At 39.4% G+C, this 17,996-nt stretch overlaps 1 protein-coding gene and 1 pseudogene across 1 annotated transcript; both read right to left on the bottom strand.

Annotated features, from left to right (window-relative positions):
* Positions 1 to 8,995: 8,995 nt before the first annotated feature.
* LOC140858442 (cytochrome b561 and DOMON domain-containing protein At3g61750-like) lies at positions 8,996 to 13,040 on the bottom strand. The gene is made up of 4 exons (XM_073259080.1): positions 12,669 to 13,040; positions 11,630 to 12,026; positions 10,147 to 10,433; positions 8,996 to 9,386 (listed from the first exon to the last, which is right to left on the bottom strand). The coding sequence occupies exons 1-4, from the start codon at positions 12,816 to 12,818 to the stop codon at positions 9,126 to 9,128; spliced, it is 1,095 nt and encodes a 364-aa protein (XP_073115181.1). The 5' UTR covers positions 12,819 to 13,040; the 3' UTR covers positions 8,996 to 9,125.
* Positions 13,041 to 16,054: 3,014 nt separating this feature from the next.
* LOC140851005 (pathogenesis-related protein 1C-like) lies at positions 16,055 to 17,157 on the bottom strand (annotated as a pseudogene).
* Positions 17,158 to 17,996: the final 839 nt, after the last annotated feature.

Genomic DNA, 17,996 nt, shown 5'->3' with positions numbered 1-17,996 from the left:
CCCTGGACCCGAACAGGCCAAAGAAGAAGCAAGGTAATTATATGATAACTCCTTGCAACTTTTCGATTTGTGATACTACTGCCTGGGTATTGGATACCGGAAGCCCTTATCATATTTGTAATTCGATGCAGGGTCTGCAGGTCAGTAGAAGATTTGATGAAGGCGAGAGGTTCCTGAATGTTGGAGATGGAAGCAAAGTTCCAGTTCTAGCTTTAGGAATCATGAGTCTTGTAATCAATTCTCGTAATGTAATTCTGAGTGAATGTCACTATTGTCCAAGTTTTTTATTAAATATTATTTCTGTAGGCCTTTTGGCCATGTATGGTTATGATTTTTTAATAAAAAAAATATTTGCAATATCATTTTGAATGGTGTTACAATATTTGTTGGACAATTAAATAATGGAATTTACTTACTATCACAGCCTGTTAATGTGGTTCAAAAATTTGGTAAACGCTCTAGAATAGATAATGTGTCAGAAGTCTACCTTTGGCACTGTAGGCTAGGTCATATCAATAAGAACAGGATAAACAGGTTGGCTCAAGAAGGAATTCTTGAAGTTAGTGATTGTGAATCACTTCCAACCTGTGAGTCATGTCTTCTTGGAAAGATGACCAAGTCACCTTTTACTGGAAAAGGTGAGCGAGCCAGTGAACTCTTAGATCTGGTACATTCTGATGTATGTGGACCCATGAGCTCAAGTGCAAGAGGTAGATTTTTCTACTTCATAACCTTCACAGACGACCTATCTAGGTATGGGTATGTCTATTTAATGAAGCATAAGTCGGAATCATTTGAAATGTTCAAACTATTCCGAAATGAGGTAGAAAAATAAACTGGGAAGTGTATTAAAACTCTTCGATCTGATCGAGGAGGTGAATACCTTTCCAATGAGTTTCTGACGTATCTAGGGGAGAATGGGATTCTCTCTCAGTGGACTCCTCCTGGAACACCACAGCATAATGGTGTGTCTGAAAGGAGGAATCGGACCCTGTTAGACATGGTTCGATCCATGATGGGGTTTGCTGGTCTGCCGATCTCCCTCTGGGGATATGCGTTCGAATCGGCTTGTTACCTTCTAAATAGAGTTTCGAGTAAGTCTGTAGCCAAAACGCCATATGAGATATGGATAGGACGTAAGCCAGTACTCTCGCACCTTAGGGTTTGGGGGTGTCCGGCTTATGTTAAACGTTTAATTACAGACAAGCTTGGATCTAGGTCTGACAAGTGTAATTTTATAGGGTACTCAAAAGAGACCAAAGGGTATTATTTCTACCTTGCTGATGAGCAAAAGGTGTTTGTCAGCCTTAAGGCAATCTTTTTAGAAAAGAAGTTCCTTAGTGAAGGAACTGTTGCCTCTAAAGTCGAACTTGACGAAGTTCGACAGGTGAAAAACCGACACATGTTACTGAACCTGAACCGAATTTGATTAGATCAGATCCAGAGCCCATTGATTATGCACCCTTAAGGCGGTCTGGTAGAGTACCACATCAACCGGACAGATATTATGGTTTCTTGATCCGGGATGGTGATCCTATCGAACTTGATGAAAATGATGAGGATCCGATCACCTACGTGGATGCAATGCAGAGACCTGACTCTGAGAAATGGCTAGAAGCCATGAAATCCGAAATGGAGTCCATGAAGGTCAACGATGTGTGGACATTGGTTGACCCACCCGAAGGAGTAAAACCCATAGGGTGTAAGTGGGTCTTCAAAAGGAAGAGGGGCGCAGACGGAAAGGTGGAGACCTATAAAGCCCGTCTGGTTGCCAAGGGATATCGTCAACGTTATGGTATAGACTATGACGAGACGTTTTCTCCTGTGGCAATGCTCAAATCCATTCGGATTATGCTTGCGATAGCTGCCCATCTGGACTATGAAATCTGGCAGATGGATGTGAAGACAGCTTTCCTAAACGGAGAGCTGGACGAAGAGGTGTATATGATACAACCTGAAGGGTTCACATCCACAGATGAGTCTAAGGTGTGCAAGCTACAGAGGTCCATTTATGGACTTAAGCAGGCATCTCGGAGTTGGAACATACGTTTTGATAGGACGATCAAAACGTATGGCTTCGTTAAGAACGGAGAAGAACCCTGCATTTATAAGTGGGCTAATGGTCCAGCAGTAGTATTTCTTGTATTGTATGTGGATGACATTCTCTTAATCGGGAATGATGTCCCTGCATTACAGGGAATAAAGATTTGGCTATCGTCACAGTTCTCCATGAAGGATCTGGGAGAAGCTTCCTACATCCTAGGGATGAGGATCTATAGGGATAGATCCAAAAAGTTGCTTGGCTTATCCCAGTCCACGTACATTGATACTATGCTGAAAAGGTTCAGCATGGAAAATTCCAAGAAAGGCTATCTACCGATAGGCCATGGAATTTCTCTCTCGAAGAGGGATTGTCCGACAACACCTCAAGAGAGAGAGCGTATGGGTAGGATTCCATATGCTTCGGTAGTGGGATCTATCATGTACGCCATGACATGTACACGACCAGATGTGGCATACTCACTAGGGGTAGTGAGTAGATACCAATCTGATCCAGGAGAGAATCTCTGGAAGGTTGTTAAAACCATCCTGAAGTATTTGAGAAATACTAAGGACCAGTGGCTTATATATGGTGAATCGGACTTGAGACTTATAGGGTTTACAGACTCTAGTTTCCAGTCTGATCGAGATGATAGCAAGAGTGTGTCAGGATTTATTTTTACCCTTAATGGTGGGGCTGTCTGCTGGAAGAGTTCCAAGCAGCACACTGTGGCTGATTCAGTATGCGAGGCGGAGTATATTGCTGCATCAGATGCTGCCAAAGAAGCGGTGTGGCTGAGAAAATTCATCACCGAGCTCGGAGTAGCACCCTCCCTTGTTGGTCCAGTTCTGCTCTACTGCGATAGCTCTGGAGTCATTGCTCAGGCGAAGGAACCAAAGGCACACCAGCGGACGAAGCATATTCTGCGCCGCTACCATCTCATCCGGGAGATCGTAGATCGAGGTGACGTCGACCTTCAGAAGATCGACGGGAAGGAGAACCTGACCGACCCATTCACTAAAGCCATTGCGGTGAAGAAGTTCAACGACTACAAGTCGAAGATGGGTATTAGATACTGCACCGATAGGCTTTAGGCCAAGTAGGAGATTGTTGGGAATAGTGTCCCAAAGCCAATCGTCAGCCTGTTGACGGTTGTGCTCCTTTTGTATTAGTACATGAATTATAAATAAATAAAAGTTATTTTGGTATTTTTTCATCACAAATGTTTCATCTTCTAATGAACTCCTGTGTTATGGTGAAGTCCTTAGGACTATTTAGACTCGACAAAGGAGGATTTGTCGTTTAGTCCTTAAACATGTTCGCGACCAAATGATACGTTGTTACCAAGGACGATAACATTTATCGAGCATAGGTCGTTGTGTGCCATATGGGTTGGTTGTCCTCATAACCAAAGAGTGTGGAGACACTGGTATGGCATACAGGTGAGATGTAATGGTACATCTGCACTGAACGTGACCAACTCCGGAGCTATTTCTGCTGTCAAGATTTGCTCCGATGGGATATGGGTATAAATGTCCCTCCGACCTGAGACCGCCACGGTGACTTGCAAGCAACTCACTGCACTTAGGCACTGGACTACCTGAATTTCTAATTCAGTGACGGAAGGTTGCTGGGTGTAGTTAAGTACTTGACTTGTCGGTGCGTGTGTCAAGATGGGATTGACCACTCCAGTTTAGGAGCTGTGTACAGTCGTGTTTCAATTTAGCAAAACCTTGGCCAGGGTAGTCCTAGTGAGGAGTCACAGGACTAATTGAGTTGAGCACGATTCAGATGATATCATCAGGGTTGACAGTTTAACCCTGAGTCATCCTAAACACAGGGGTCAAAAGGGATGAATTATATGGTAACCATATTCACGTAGGTTCTGAATGTTGCGATTGCGATTATTCGACCTATCCGATCGTCGGGTACCATTGCTAGATGGTCACTTCGATTAGTACAGAAATTGGTTCCTGTGCTACCGACTTAGGTTCGAACCTGCGGGGTCACACACATTAGAGGTTCCTTTCTGATCTGATGGCTGATTATGAGTCTTATCTATCTGGAACTCTATGATTGAGAATTAGGATTCTCTAATCATGAGTTCCACACATTTTGGGTACCGGGGTCAAAATTTTGAATTTCGAATTTTGAATTTGAAATTTGAACTCTTTGATCAGGGTTTCATATCGATGGTCTCTGATGCCTGATTGCCCATCGGATTTGGACTCAATATTTATGAGAGGTTTAATTAGTGATTTAATCACTAATTAACTCAATTTGATTGAGTAATTATTTTTGGATCAAGTCCAATTGAATTGGATTCAGTTTGGATTGACCCGATTAGGTTAAATGTTGACCTAATCGCTAAGGTGGTTTAGTCCCTGATTTGATCAGGGGTTAGGTTTAGTTAATTCTTGATTTGATTAGGATTTTATTAAGCCTAATTAAGCCTAATTATGTTGGGTTTAATTTGGTCTAATTGTGCTCAACCTATTTTAAACTAGGTTGGGTCAATTTGAATCAAACCACCTTGTTTTAAATTCCCTGCGTCACCCAACTTCCTTGCACCCATTTGAATTCACGAGAAGAAACTTCTCGTGAAATTTTTCTCACGTAAAACCCTTCCCCACGTCCTCATTTGTGCGCCATATGGATGGATAAATTAATTAGTTAGCCATTCAAATTCAAAGCATGTTTGAATTTGAATGGATAACTTATCACTTGCCCTTTCATCCTTATCCATTTTGTGCGCCACATTACTTACACGAGAAAAGGTTTCTCGTGAAACTTTTCCACGCACAAAGAGCCACGCCCCTTCTTTTCTCACGCCCAAAAGGATAGGGATAAGTTGGTTTTCGTTTGAATTCAAATTTGATTTGAATTCAAATGTGTAACCTCTTGTCTTTATCCTCTCACGCGGATAAGACACGTTCGACGTTGTTTTAAAAAGAGGAGAAAGGTGGGACGTGCGTAGAAAAATTAGGAGAGAAACTTTGGGGCGTGAGGAAGGCTTCTGCGCAAGGTGAAGGTCCAAAACCTTCCGAGAGAAAAAGAAAGAAAAGAGAGAAAATTGGGCGCAGGGTTTTTGGTGTGTACCCTAGGATTTCTACCTAGGGTTCGGGAAGTGAGATTGGTGTGCCACGAGTGTCGTGAGTCCACCAAATTTCAGAGAGAGATCCATCAGCCTCTCAAGTAACTGTGCAGATGATTCGGAGCATCCGAGAAGTCGGCACACATCGATCGAAGGAGTTCGATCAACATCTGCCATCAAAAGGGTGAAATCACGAACTAGCATTCGTGAGGAGCTGATCAGACGGGAGCTTCGTGTGGACGATCCGCAGAGGCCAGACAGTTGGGTGGCTGCGATGTGATGATCAGAGCCCTCCGACGGTGATCAGATTGCGGTGATCGACTATCCGCAAAAGGTGATGTGTTCTGAATACAATACTGTAAAACGTTTACTGATTCAAATTTGAATTTCAAATTTAAATGCATGCTGTTGTATCATATTTAGATCCTAGTGTAGGGTTAATTAGTATTAATTAATGAGATTAATTAATAATTTCATTGTAAAATAGTAATTTTGAAAAAGTTTTAAAATTACCATTTTGCCCCTGTACTAAATTTTCGCTTCAGGACTGCGGGGGAGGAGGAGGAAGATGGAGAAGGCCTGCGCATCGTGCGAGTTAATATAATAGTATATATATATATATGGCTCATCACTTGGACGATGTTTTATCATCAGAATTTTGCAACAATGCTTGCATATTTTCATGATATTTTATTTTTTAATTTTGTAACATGTATACATATTAGAATTGTATGAATTTCTCATTTACAAGCAAGCAGCTAAAAAAAAAAACTCTCAAATTGTTCTCAGTAGTCGCAAGCATGGCTATAACTATGGATTCATTTGGTTTATGAGAAGAACTTTTCTTCCCAGTAAGTAATTTTTCAAGAACTAACTTTCTAAAAAATTACTTTCTGATAATAGAATTTTGGCATGTTTAGTTGATCATGAGAAAGTGACTAATTGCAGAGAAGCTTACGTTTGGTTGAGCATCTATTTTTCTGAAAAAATTATATAAAATATCTATTATACCCTTTGTAGATACAAGACCATACAATTTTATTCTTAAATTTTATATAAATATAAATATTATATTTATATTAATATAAAATATAATAGTAATATATTATAATATAATATTAGATCATGATAATTTATTATATTAACATAATACTAATATATATTAATATTTTAATATAATAAATTTATTAATAAATATTTATTAAATATAATATTATATTAATATAAATATTATATTAATATTAATAAAAAAATATTATATTAGTGTAAATATTAAAATATCATAAATATTATAATATTAATATTAATATTATATTCATATAAATATTAGAATAATATTAATATCATATCGCCATCCAATATTTCATCATAACCATCTATTGATATTTTGCAAAATCCTAACCATAAATCTTAGAAAGATATTTTGGGAAAGAAAAAGTACCACTACTTTTCATCCAATGGGAAGTGCCAAAATTTATTTTTTTTCATGAATTTTTATTTTTTATGAAATATGAGAAATGACTTCTTATGAGAAGAATTTTTTCTACTCTCTTTCCTTTTGAAACTTCAACCAAGCAAAAGATTCTCCTCTATTTTTTTAGGAGCTACCTCTTCAACGAAATGAGTTACTGTAGCAACTCGGTGGTTGCATCTCTTTGTCCCCTTTTGTTTGGAGAAAATTTTATTTTAGAATATTTAAAAAATATTTAATTATTTTAAGTTATTCTTTTTCTATTTTTATAAGGAAAATGGTGGCGCTGCCATGGTTGGCCTATCGTAGCCATTGGTCGTCCCAAGGAGTGAGTCCAGGCCCTCCCAGGGAGCCTGGACTAGCGATCTAGTACATCGGTGGTTGCATTTGAAACCACCGATAATTCTTGAACGATAAATTGACTGGCGATCTAGTACATTCTCTCGCACTAGTTGTCTGTCTCTTTTGCTATGTATATGATCGCAACATCTTTTTACTTGTTAGACCATAATTGGCCCCGGTGGGTATTGGAGAAGGCATAATCTCAAGAATGGGAGCACAAACCTACCACAAGTTGCTGCAGTAGTAAAATCCAAGCGAGGATCAGGTTGCAGCATCTTTTAACTTGTTAGAACATAATTGGCCCCGGTGGGTATTGGAGAAGGTATAATCTCAAGAATGTGAGCACAAACCTACCACAAGTTGCCGCAGTAGTAAAACCCAAGCGAGGATCAGATTGCAACATCTTTTAGCTTGTTAGAACATAATTGGACCCGGTGGGTATTGGAGAAGGTATAATCTCAAGAATGTGAGCACAAACCTATCACAAGTGTCTGCGGTAGTAAAACCCGGGCGAGGATCGGGTTGCAACATCCTCTAACTTGTTAGACCATAATTGGCCCTGATGGATATTGGAGAAGGTATTATCTCAACAGTCTGAGAACAAACTTATCACAAGTTGCTTTGCAACATCCTTTTAGGCCATAATTGGCCCCGGTGGGTACTGGAGAAGGTATTATCTCAAGAGCGTGTGAGAACAAACCTATCACAAGTTGCTGCAATAGTAAAACCCAAGCGAGGGTCTGGTTGCATGGTCCATTGCTCCTGTCCAATTGGACATTAGGTTATGTGGGGTCCACCAATGACCTCAATCATGGATTCCACTTTGCTGATGGATCAAGACATGAATATATTTGAGTTATTCTTGGTGCACTGCATGCGGTGCAATAGTATTGCACCGCCTAATAATATTGGGACACTTAGTGCATTCAGATAGGACGGACATTTATTGCTGTCTAACATTTTTCTTTCTTCAAATTTTCAATGACGAAAATATTCTTTATGACTTCTTGATATCTTATATGACTTCCTGTGAGTGACTTTTTGTGAATATATATGACTTTCAGTGAATATATACTATTTAGGAAGTCATATGACTTTCTACGAATATATATGGCTTTCTGTAAACATATATATATTCACAGAAAGTCATATATGATTTTCTATGAACATATATGACTTTCTGTGAATATATATGACTTCTTGTAAATATATATGACTTTCTCTGAGTATATATAATTTCTTGTGAATACATATGACTTTCTGTAAATATATATAATTTTCTGTGAACATATATGACTACTTCTGTATATATGTTCACAGAAAGTCATATAGAAGTCGTATATGTTCACAGAAAATCATATATACTTGTAGAAAGTCATTTATATTTATAGGAAGTCATATATATTCAAAAAAAATCATATATGACTTTCTGTGAACATATATGACTTCCTGTGAATATATATATATATATATATATTCACAGAAAGTCATATATATTCGCAGAAAGTCACAAGAAGTCATATATATTTACAGAAAATTATATATATTCATAGGAAGTCATACAAGGTATCAGAAAGTCATAAAGGATATTTTTATCATTAAAAAATTTAAAAAAAAAAAGCTGGACAGCATTAAATGTCCATCCCATCTGAATGAGTTACGTGCTCCAATATTATTGGGCGGTATACTAGTATTACATCCATCCCATCTGAATGAGTTATGTGCTCCAATGTTATTGGGCGGTATACTAGTATTACACTGCATGCGGTGCACAAAAAATTACTCGAATATATATAACCCAGCTCGTTTGGGCCAATCAAACTAAAGAGGCCCGGTATCCATCAGTGGCCCTGCCGGGTCCAAAAGTAGCCTTTAACCCTTTCTCTAAACAAATCTACTAAACTAACCATCCTGGAAATATTAATCTATCAAATGGAAAAAAATGTAAGAAAAAATTTGATTGAATGCCAAATCAAGATTGATCACTTTTCGCCAAAAAAAAAAAAAAAAAGAAAGGAAAGAGAGAACAGATGAGAGGACCAACATAGGCAGCAATGACTAATCTTAAAATGGTTGTTGAAAGATATACAACAAAGAAAACTTACCAATGTCACACCTAATTAAAACCATACCTTAACCTTAATGATTACAAAAACATGGATTCAATTAAGTTGCATCTAATATGTTGGATAAGCCGCGGATCTCTTGGACCATCTTGTCCACAAGAGGACTTCCAGAACGATGGATGCTATTAGCAGGATAGCAAGATTGAAACCATAACCAATTTTCCAGGAACTCCCCGCACCTCCAACTTTAATCCCAAGAACGATATTAACTGCTGCAAAAAAGAGTGCAAGCCTTCCAGCCCACTGGTGGTACCAGTTCCAGTATTTGCGGATTTTGGAGTCCTTACCGGGTCGTAGAAAAAATGCTATCACCTGCACAGTGGGAATTACAATCAGAACAAGCATGAATGGAAGCATAGCAGAATTCATATACCCTGTTTTCAGTCAATCATTAGTTTCAGAAAAAAACCAGCTTTCATTATATTGTAGATGGAGAAACAGGCAGATGCACACCACTGAAAACTAAATTAAAGCATTTATGCCAATCAGTCCTACATGCTTCTCAAAAGGAAAAAGAGAGAGAACTTAGTAACCAAGGATATTAATTGCAAGCATCCTCACTTCAGATGTGCACAAAGAACAAAATCTAGAAGGCTATATCACATGCTTGAAAGCCACAACTTCTAGATAGAGATAGGATTGATGATAACTGGACAATTGTGCTAACCTTAAAGCTTGCTTTTTTAAAAAAAAAGAAAAGTAAAATTTAGCTACGTCATAGAATTTACTAACTTGGAGAATCCAATTTCATATTCTCTTAAATGATTAGAAGCTCTGTTGCTCTTATGAACAACATAACCATATTTCACTTTTGCCCTAATTCATTTTCTTCTTAGAGTTCCAATTAGCACCATAGATCACATTATGTTCTTATGCTCCAGGTGGAGCAGACCTATCATTGGAATTTGCAAGATCTCACATATTTACACTATGTGATACAGGCATGGAAGTACTGTTCTTGCATAGGAAAGGGGATTTGAGACCGTGATCTCTATCCGTTGGCATAAAAAATAAAAACACCCAAAAATGTTCAGAAATATTCTTAGACAAGTAAAAAAATCAGCTCACAGACCTGAAGAATACCCAGCACAAGGACAAAAATGCCAATGCCCCTGTGTGCAGTGACATTTGCATGCAGTTTGTCATATAGTGCGACTCCAGCCACCACAGCCGCAAGACCAAATACAAAACCAATAAATTGAATGACCACATGAAGGTAATACCATAATGGATCCCACTGCCTGCAGTATCTTGCAACAATGGCTCCTATAGGTAAGAGCACACCCCACCCAAATATAGCTAGTGCTCCATGGGTCCTTTTCAGAGTGGATGGATAAGAAGAAGGAGCAGAGGAAGTACCTGGAAACAAAGTCAAGTGTAAATTCTATACTGAAAAGAATTAGCCAATTAGTACAGTAAAAGTAGTTTGATCCAAAATGGTTCAAATATATCCAACATAGAATTTCATCCACTGAGAACTAAATTGAGATTATTCCCAAGATGCAATGACATCTATGTTTTTATTAGTTACAGCACACATGGACTTAAAAAGAAATGTCCATCGTATCAGGTGCAACGCAGCAAAAGGGTGATGAAAGTAAGAAAGTTGGGTATGCTCACTTGGTTTTAAGCTTAAGGTGAAGGTGATTGGACGGCTTGAATTGTTGCTGGGAGAGGTCGCTGGTGAAGCTTGGTTTAAATATTTTGGATTTAGATAATAATATTTATGAGGAAGGGTTAGATTACAGACTTCAAGGTTTTCCTAAGTAAAAGACTGAAAGTAGGGGGCTACTTTGATTTTCTAAAAGAGCTTTTGACTTATAAAACATGAGTGCACTACAAAGTAGGTCCAGTAAGAGGATCTTCTATTCCAGATGAAAACTTTGGGTATAAAATTCAGGGAATAGGATGAACTAAAATCATAAGCATGTATAGTCATTGTAATAGAGCATTCTGCAAATAGAATACCAGCTACAGGGAGTAGGTGCCTAATTAAGGCGAGATATATCAGGTGCTGTGCACCGATGGCAGATGGGCAGCTGCAAGAGAACATGCTGTAATATAATACCATAGTAGAAATAACAAAAGCAGGAAAAATGAAGGCTATTTTGGGTACATCTAGGAGAATCTGCAGGGATGTGGATTGAGGATTTTCCAAAAATTAAGTAACTTTGTTACATCTAACAATTCTCATTGGATTTTCCACAGATCCTTTGAGAAACTTACCTATCTGCATTTTAAGCATGTAGTTGTGCAAAAAAACATACTGCATGTTGACAAAATGAAGGCTATTTTGGGTACATCTAGGAGAATCTGCAGGGATGTGGATTAAGGATTTTCCAAAAAATTAAGTAACTTTGTTACATCTAACAATTCTCATTGGATTTTCCACAGATCCTTTGAGAAACTTACCTATCTGCGTTCTAAGCATGTAGTTGTGCAAAAAAAACATACTGCATGTTGACAAAACAATAAATAGAATTTCATAGCTAAATCACGCATTAATAACTTTACAGCCAGAAAAATGCTGAGAAAAATGGCGAGAGAAACAAAACCTGCTGAGAAGTCAAAGGAAATAGATGTCTTATCATCATGTATTGTTAGGCGCTTATTGACTGGAATTTTCGTCCCAAGAGCGAACAGAAGTTTCTGCTGAGTAATAGGAGCTGAAAATTTCAATTGAAATGCTATGTAGATTTTGGCCTTCTGAACAACTACTGTAGGTTGAATGGAGGTAGTCAGCAACTGTCCCTGGTTTAATTTGACTTCTGAACTAGACTTTCCACCTAAATAGTATTGTTCGATGTGAGGTATGCCGGTCTTGCCCATCCAACCCACCATTGCGCTGGAGCCAACCATCATTCCATCCTTTGAGAATCCCATCCCGACCCACCCAGTGGCATATGTAGTAGATAGGACAATGCTCAAAACATCGTCTTGGTCCTTGGAGTACTGCAAGAGCCAAAGTTTCATGTCATAAGAAATGCGAGGATAATTTAATATCAACTTCAATGAAAGATAGTTCAGACAACAAATGTTTCAAGAAACTTTTCTAATAATGAAAAGAAATAAAACTAGTAAATGATGTACATTGTGATACATTATGCCTTGTTCTTGTTGATTGTTAGACATAAAACTAGAAATCAAACCAGTAAGTGATCATTAGAAATGATATACAAATCTAATAATGAAAGACATAAAACTAGTGAATGCCAACATCACTAGTTGACACCCTCCGTCATGCTATTAAAACTCTACAAACATTATAGCAATTAGACGTTTGGGGTGCCATCTGTCGAGCGTTTGCTTAGCATTCTATGAGTCCATACCATCCAATTCCAACTCAAGTGAAAATCCTCATATTCCACTTCACAACCAGAAAATTCAGCGAGATCTCTTCACCTAGACAATGATTCATAGAAATGCCACGTCATCAGCACAAGAAGTGACCAGATCTAAGCACCGGAAAAATGTGTTGACTTTCCAAGTTCCGAATCCTAACTAAAGATCCATCACGTTATCTACATTGAGGATTCTATCAACGATAAATAAATGAAGGAGATGAAAGATGTTATAAAATGGAGCTATAATTACCCTGAGGATAAAATTATTCCAGACGGGAGTGCAGGCGAGGCCGGAATAATTGGTGAGGGCGGCAGGGAGGTCTTCCTCACAGCTCTGCGCACGGGCAGCTCCGATGGCGGCCCCGAGGGCGAGAATTAGAGCAAGGAAGCCACGCCCCATGGCCAACGAATTCCAAAGTAGTATTAGAGACTAAGGTGGAAGAGTGGGATACAAGCTGAGATGATCCAAAGAGTGAGAGGTGGAGGAGTAGGAGGGTGGGAGGTTGCAGTCGCTTGGATTTCAAGATGGATGAGAGGAATAGTATTTGGGTGGTGACAGGAATTGTGATGTGGGGTAGTGGTTGGTGAGCGGGACCGGAGGCCATGGAACTTTCTTTATCTCTTCAGATCCGCGAGTGTCGGCTCCTCTGCAGTGCATCGCACTGGCCGTCCATCGCAGGATGGACGGCCAGTAAACAACGCACGCCCAAAAATAATTGGGAGCAGGTAGCTAGAAGCGGAGAGGTGGGAGGAGAGGGAGAGTGGGTGCGATTATCAGTTTAAAATGTGATGCCGTTGGCCCCGGGATGCCGGCTAAAATTGGTCGGCAGCGCAGTACCTGTCATTATATATAATTATTGAAGCCTAACTCAAAAATTTAAACCAGTAGATGAAATTATTAAAGTCCAGCTCAGTAGCCTAAACTAGTAGGTGAATGGATACATCAATAAATAAGCACCCACCAAAATTCCCTCTGGAATTATTGCCACTTTCATGCAGATTGAAAAAAGTGAGCGCTTTGAAATCGTGTCAAATTCCAATCTAAAAATAATAGATGGATCAATTAATGATGTTGTCTTGAAAAATATTGATATGAAAGTAACTTTTTTTGTTCACTCCCTTTTGTTAGAGAATGAGAACATCCAACTAAGATCTTTATTCGTGTTATTTTGTTAGCAATTATAGACAAACAATGGCTAAAAAATGGCCATATTTGAATGCTCCTGATGTGCATTTGCAACATAAAGGAGGTCCGTAAAATGGTTTTGGCATCCCTTATATAATGTTATAATGATTGTTTATGCTGAACCAAAAGTTTTGGTATTGGTTGTCCGGAAGTACCCTGAACATGGGTTTAGAAGACAGCTGCACCGTGTTTAAGTCGCTAAGGTTCATTAGGGGACTAAAGGTTGTAAAAGTTGTAATGTATATATAGGTCATGATGCTGCCACCCGAGACTTTGGATGTTAGTGATAATGTGTCATCATCTTTTTTGGAGATTCCTACAATCAATGAATCGGCGACAGCATTGTCCTTCACCAACTCTGTGATTCATTAAGGAGCTCTTTTATCAACTTCAGTAAGGTTCATTAAGAAAAATGTATCATAAAATGTCACTGGCATTATTACCAAAGTAATGATGCTTTTATGATTAAAAAATTACAGGTAACTAACAGGGAAACAAAGGGCCAGGGATATAGGAAGAGAATATTAACTGAGAGCAAGAGAAAATCCACAAAAAAGTAGAAAAGAGTGTACTCACATTCGAAAAAAAATACACACAACCAGATAAGATCGAGTTATTGAAGGGTCGAAAAATTACCATGTAAATATTCAGCTTTACTTGTCCCAAAATTTGAATTTGAATTTGAATTAAGTTTTTTTTTTTTTTTCCCTTCAGACAATACCCAGGATTTGAACCGGAACTCTACAAGGACAAGTGCTTTGAGGTGAGGTCACAGTCAACTATGCTAAATTGCCGAATTTGAACAAAGTTGAAATGCTTATATCGATGATGGAACTGCAATGCAGCACTGTATTGCAGTGTTAGACTGTCAGATGTGTGCAAATTTTTTCCGAGTGAATTTTGTGTTACTAATGCCTTTGTCCTCTTAATAATTTTCCTTGTTGAATTTTGTGTTACTAAAGCCTTTGTCCTCTTAATAATCAACTGTTGTCCTAAGGATGGAGAAATTAGAATATGGTTACAAGAGCACTTGCTTGCATTGAAGCTAAGATGAATCTATGGGTATTATTTAGTCCACTTGACTGGTTGAAAGCCTAAACAAACATGTTCCCCGTGGTTATGGCCTGGTTTAATAATAGCTCGGATCTCGACACTCCTGTCATAGGAGGCATCATTTGACTTACCACTATGGAGAAACAGGGGACCTAACAACTAAATTACGGAAAATGGTTAGCTCCTTAGCACATATGTTATCATAAATAAACATGCCGAACTGTCCCATGATGATCCTATTTTCCATCTGCAATAACCTTTTCTGGTCGGTCATCTCAAGGACAAGCACGACGCAGAACATGACCAACAATCTTGCCGGTGCATTTTGGAAGGACGTAGGAACCCTTCATTACCCATTTTGTCTTGCATGGCCTTGTCCTCCGCCCTGACCACCCCGCACTCTCCGCCTTTAAAGCGGAATGCGTGCCCAACCGCTCTTCCTCCTGCCAAACCATGTCTCACAAGCACTCGTGACTTTAGCAACCGTATGTATACTAGGACCTGCAGCTCACAAGAGAGAAAGCTATGTTCTTATGATTGGGCGAAGGATCATAGAGATTATTCCTTGAACTTTTGGGCTTGCACAATGCCAATTTACTCCGGGGAACAAGAAAATTGTGATGCGATCACATCAAGTATTTTTATTTGTGAAAGCAAATGGGGCTTTAATAAACCTAGTGGTTGCATGACAGGATTTATAGGAGCACCTAATGTGACATTTGTTGATTAGATCTATAGCATAAGTGGAATCTGAACCAACATGGCAAGAATTGCATGTCTAATCTATATTTCATATCGATTAAATTGCTAGAGAATTTCTCTTGAAAAAAAAAAAAAAAACAAAAGAATCATTCAACTGGTGATATTCTTTATTCTTTTCTCTCTCTAAGCGAAGCCATGTAGAACTAAAAAAAAATCATTCAACTACATCATTTTTGAATGAGTTACTCGTTTGTTTGTATTTTTCTTGACCGCATGCATGCAACCACCGTCCATGACCTCATTTTGCCTTTGATTCCACAATCCACTATATTGATCTAAATACATACACTAAAATGACCATACTTCAATGGATTTCTTAACCATTGTTGTCACGGTCAAGGATTGGATGGCTCGAAATTCTAACAATAGTGGGCTACTCGTGGCTACAGTGGATCACGTTAAATTTTTCAATAGTTTATCCCGATCGGCTATACTGAATTTTGGCCATTTCGAGCTTCACAATTTTACTTTTAAAAGATACCTCACGAACGAGAGAATATCTCATTTCATATTCCATGTATGCCAGAATTCTTCTTCTTCTTCTTCTTCTTCACTCACAATTGATGTTAGATTAAAGATCTCCTCCTCCGAAAATACATGTAATTAATGCCTTGCACACACATTGCCCTAAAAACTTCCTAACAAATAACACCAAATCATTTCTATATATGGAAGCCTTTCTATCTCTTCAACATATATAAAGATTATGATTCAAGTACCCCAACACGGACATCCCACAAATCCAAATAAATATGTTCCACAAAAAAGAAGTTAAAAAATAGAAACTCAAATATACAAAGGATCCACTTTAACGACATCCATGCAAAGCACTAAAACCAAATTAAGAGTAATAGACAATACTATATCATCCATTCACGGAAATTCTTTTTGTTCTACCAGAGGTTGATGTCAAACCGGTAGGACCGATCGCAAATATTGTATACCCACGGACATCTGTTTGGGATCCCCAGCGAGCTTTTCGGAGGTGATCAGGAGGTGAAGGGATCCTCTCCCACGTAGTTGCCGGGTGGGTCGTAGTTGCAGCTGATGATGACGCCGCCTTGGTAGCACTCGACGCGGGCGCATCCGACCCTGACGGTGCTGTTCCACACGATCTGCGTGAAGTGGCCGCACATCTTCCCTGGCCAGCACGACCTGTCGGTCCGGTTGTAGTAGAGACGCTCGTGGGCCCAGTTCTGGACCGCTTCCTTGGCCTTCCAGTCCCACCCCGTCCCCCAGAACATGTTCTCCCCGTAGGGGCCATGGGAGTGGATCGTGTCGCAATTCTCCCGCCTCTGCTCCGCCCACCGCCGCGCGTAGCGAGCCAGCCTCCGGTCCCACACGTATGGCCTCTCGCCCGCAAGCGTGCGGATCGCGTTGTGGGCTACCAGGAACTCGCGGGCCATCATCTTGTAGCTGCCTCTGCCGCGGGTGAAGGAGACGAGGCCTGGAGGGTTTGTGGGGGGTTTGACGTCTCCGACATCGGCGACGGGTGAGGGGTCGGCGGAGGTGGGAGGTGCAGAGGGGAGGAGGGTGGGGGAATGAGCTGTGGGAAGGCAAAGGGGAGGAAGAGGAGGAGAGAGAGGAGGGGAAGGGAGAGGGGGATCGTGGGGCCCGCCATCCCTTGGCGAAGGGGAGGGAGAGAATAAGCGGGGAGGGGAGGGCGTTGGAGGGAGGTTTTATTCGAAATAAACGGGTGGTGGAACAGGATACGAGCTTGGTCTACGGTGTGGAGGAGTCACCACGACCATTGATAGAAACCGGAGGACGCCAAGTTTGGAGGAGGGACAGGGGTTGAAGGTTTACGACCACGGATTGGTTTAGACCGCCGAATATGGTGCCGGCCAGGATCATTTATATAGGGCGCTGGAACGAGTTCTTAAGGGAAGTTGAATCATAAGGGAATTTATTTGCCGGATTTACATATGATCCTGGAAACTTGATTTTAGGAGAGGAGATTGTTGAAGGAAATGATCAAATTAACGATCACAAAGAAGGATTTGGATAATTTTATATTAATTTGCTTCCAGCAAAACAACTAAACTGGGATTGGGTCCGAGATAGAACATCTGATAGGAAGTAACGGAAAAGAGGAACTCATGCGCTCTGTTATTAAATTTACAAGTCAATAAGAAAACTTACTAATGAAGAAGAAAGCATTAAGCTGGAGTTTGTTGTGCCACCACCATTGATCTCAGAATGAAAGAAAAAAAACATAATCCTACCAGGATTTTAGTTAATTAGGAAATTAATTTGCTTGTGGTGATAATGTTCGTTGCCTTCATCAATTAGCATTACTGAGCATACTTTATATGTAATTTTCAATCTTGTGCAAGATGGACTGTTGATGACATGTAACATGTTTGATTTTTTTTAAAAATTTTTTATGAAAGGGAATTCAATTTTTTCTTTTTTTAATAAAAGGATGGGAAGCCTATCGAAATTTATCGAGCTTTTTTTTTTTTTTTTTTTTTTTTTTTTTGTATTGATGTATATTTTTATGCAATCAATTTTAGACTCTGGCAGACACTGATCTCCCAGGTGTCAGATTATCTCTTCATTCCCAGGTCGAGCTGG

The sequence above is a fragment of the Elaeis guineensis genome, chromosome 6, assembly GCF_000442705.2.
Source record: "Elaeis guineensis isolate ETL-2024a chromosome 6, EG11, whole genome shotgun sequence".
NCBI classification, from domain to species: domain Eukaryota; kingdom Viridiplantae; phylum Streptophyta; class Magnoliopsida; order Arecales; family Arecaceae; genus Elaeis; species Elaeis guineensis.
The sequence above is the reverse complement of the archived record's forward strand: the minus strand, read 5'-3'. Positions and strand labels throughout refer to the sequence as shown.